At 58.9% G+C, this 399-nt stretch overlaps 1 protein-coding gene across 1 annotated transcript; it reads right to left on the reverse strand.

Annotated features, from left to right (window-relative positions):
* On the reverse strand, positions 1-399 carry CSUI_004126 (uncharacterized protein; the record flags this gene model as incomplete). Its single annotated transcript, XM_068064321.1, has 1 exon — positions 1-399. A coding segment is annotated over exon 1 (342 nt), but the record flags the coding sequence as incomplete, so codon positions are not given.

Raw genomic sequence — 399 nt, forward strand, 5'->3', positions numbered from 1 at the left:
GACCAGTCTGCGAGAGAAGACACCAGGAGATCTGCCCATACTTCGCTTCTGTCGTGAAACACCTTGCAGACACCAGACCAACCTGTGGAGTGAGGAAACAGCCACAGCAAAACCAACGGCAAGAGCCAGTAGACCTACGACACTCCGGAAACCCGCGACTGTTTCTGCGGGCTGCCGGCGCCGACGGCGGCCTGACCTTGCCCTGTCAGCGAAGTTCGCTGCTGCGAAAGAAGGCTCCTCTGACACTCTCTCTGGCCTACGTGTGCCCATAGTCGGACGCGGTTTCCCGGGAGATTTGGCGCTTTCGACCATGGCGGGCGGTGCTGCGGTCACGGCCTCCATTTCGATCGCGGAATATTAGAGTGGATTCTAGGACAGTCGGAGACCCCTGAGGATACT

This window comes from Cystoisospora suis (genome assembly GCF_002600585.1).
Source record: "Cystoisospora suis strain Wien I chromosome Unknown contig_1874, whole genome shotgun sequence".
In the NCBI taxonomy this organism is placed as follows: Eukaryota; Apicomplexa; class Conoidasida; order Eucoccidiorida; family Sarcocystidae; genus Cystoisospora; species Cystoisospora suis.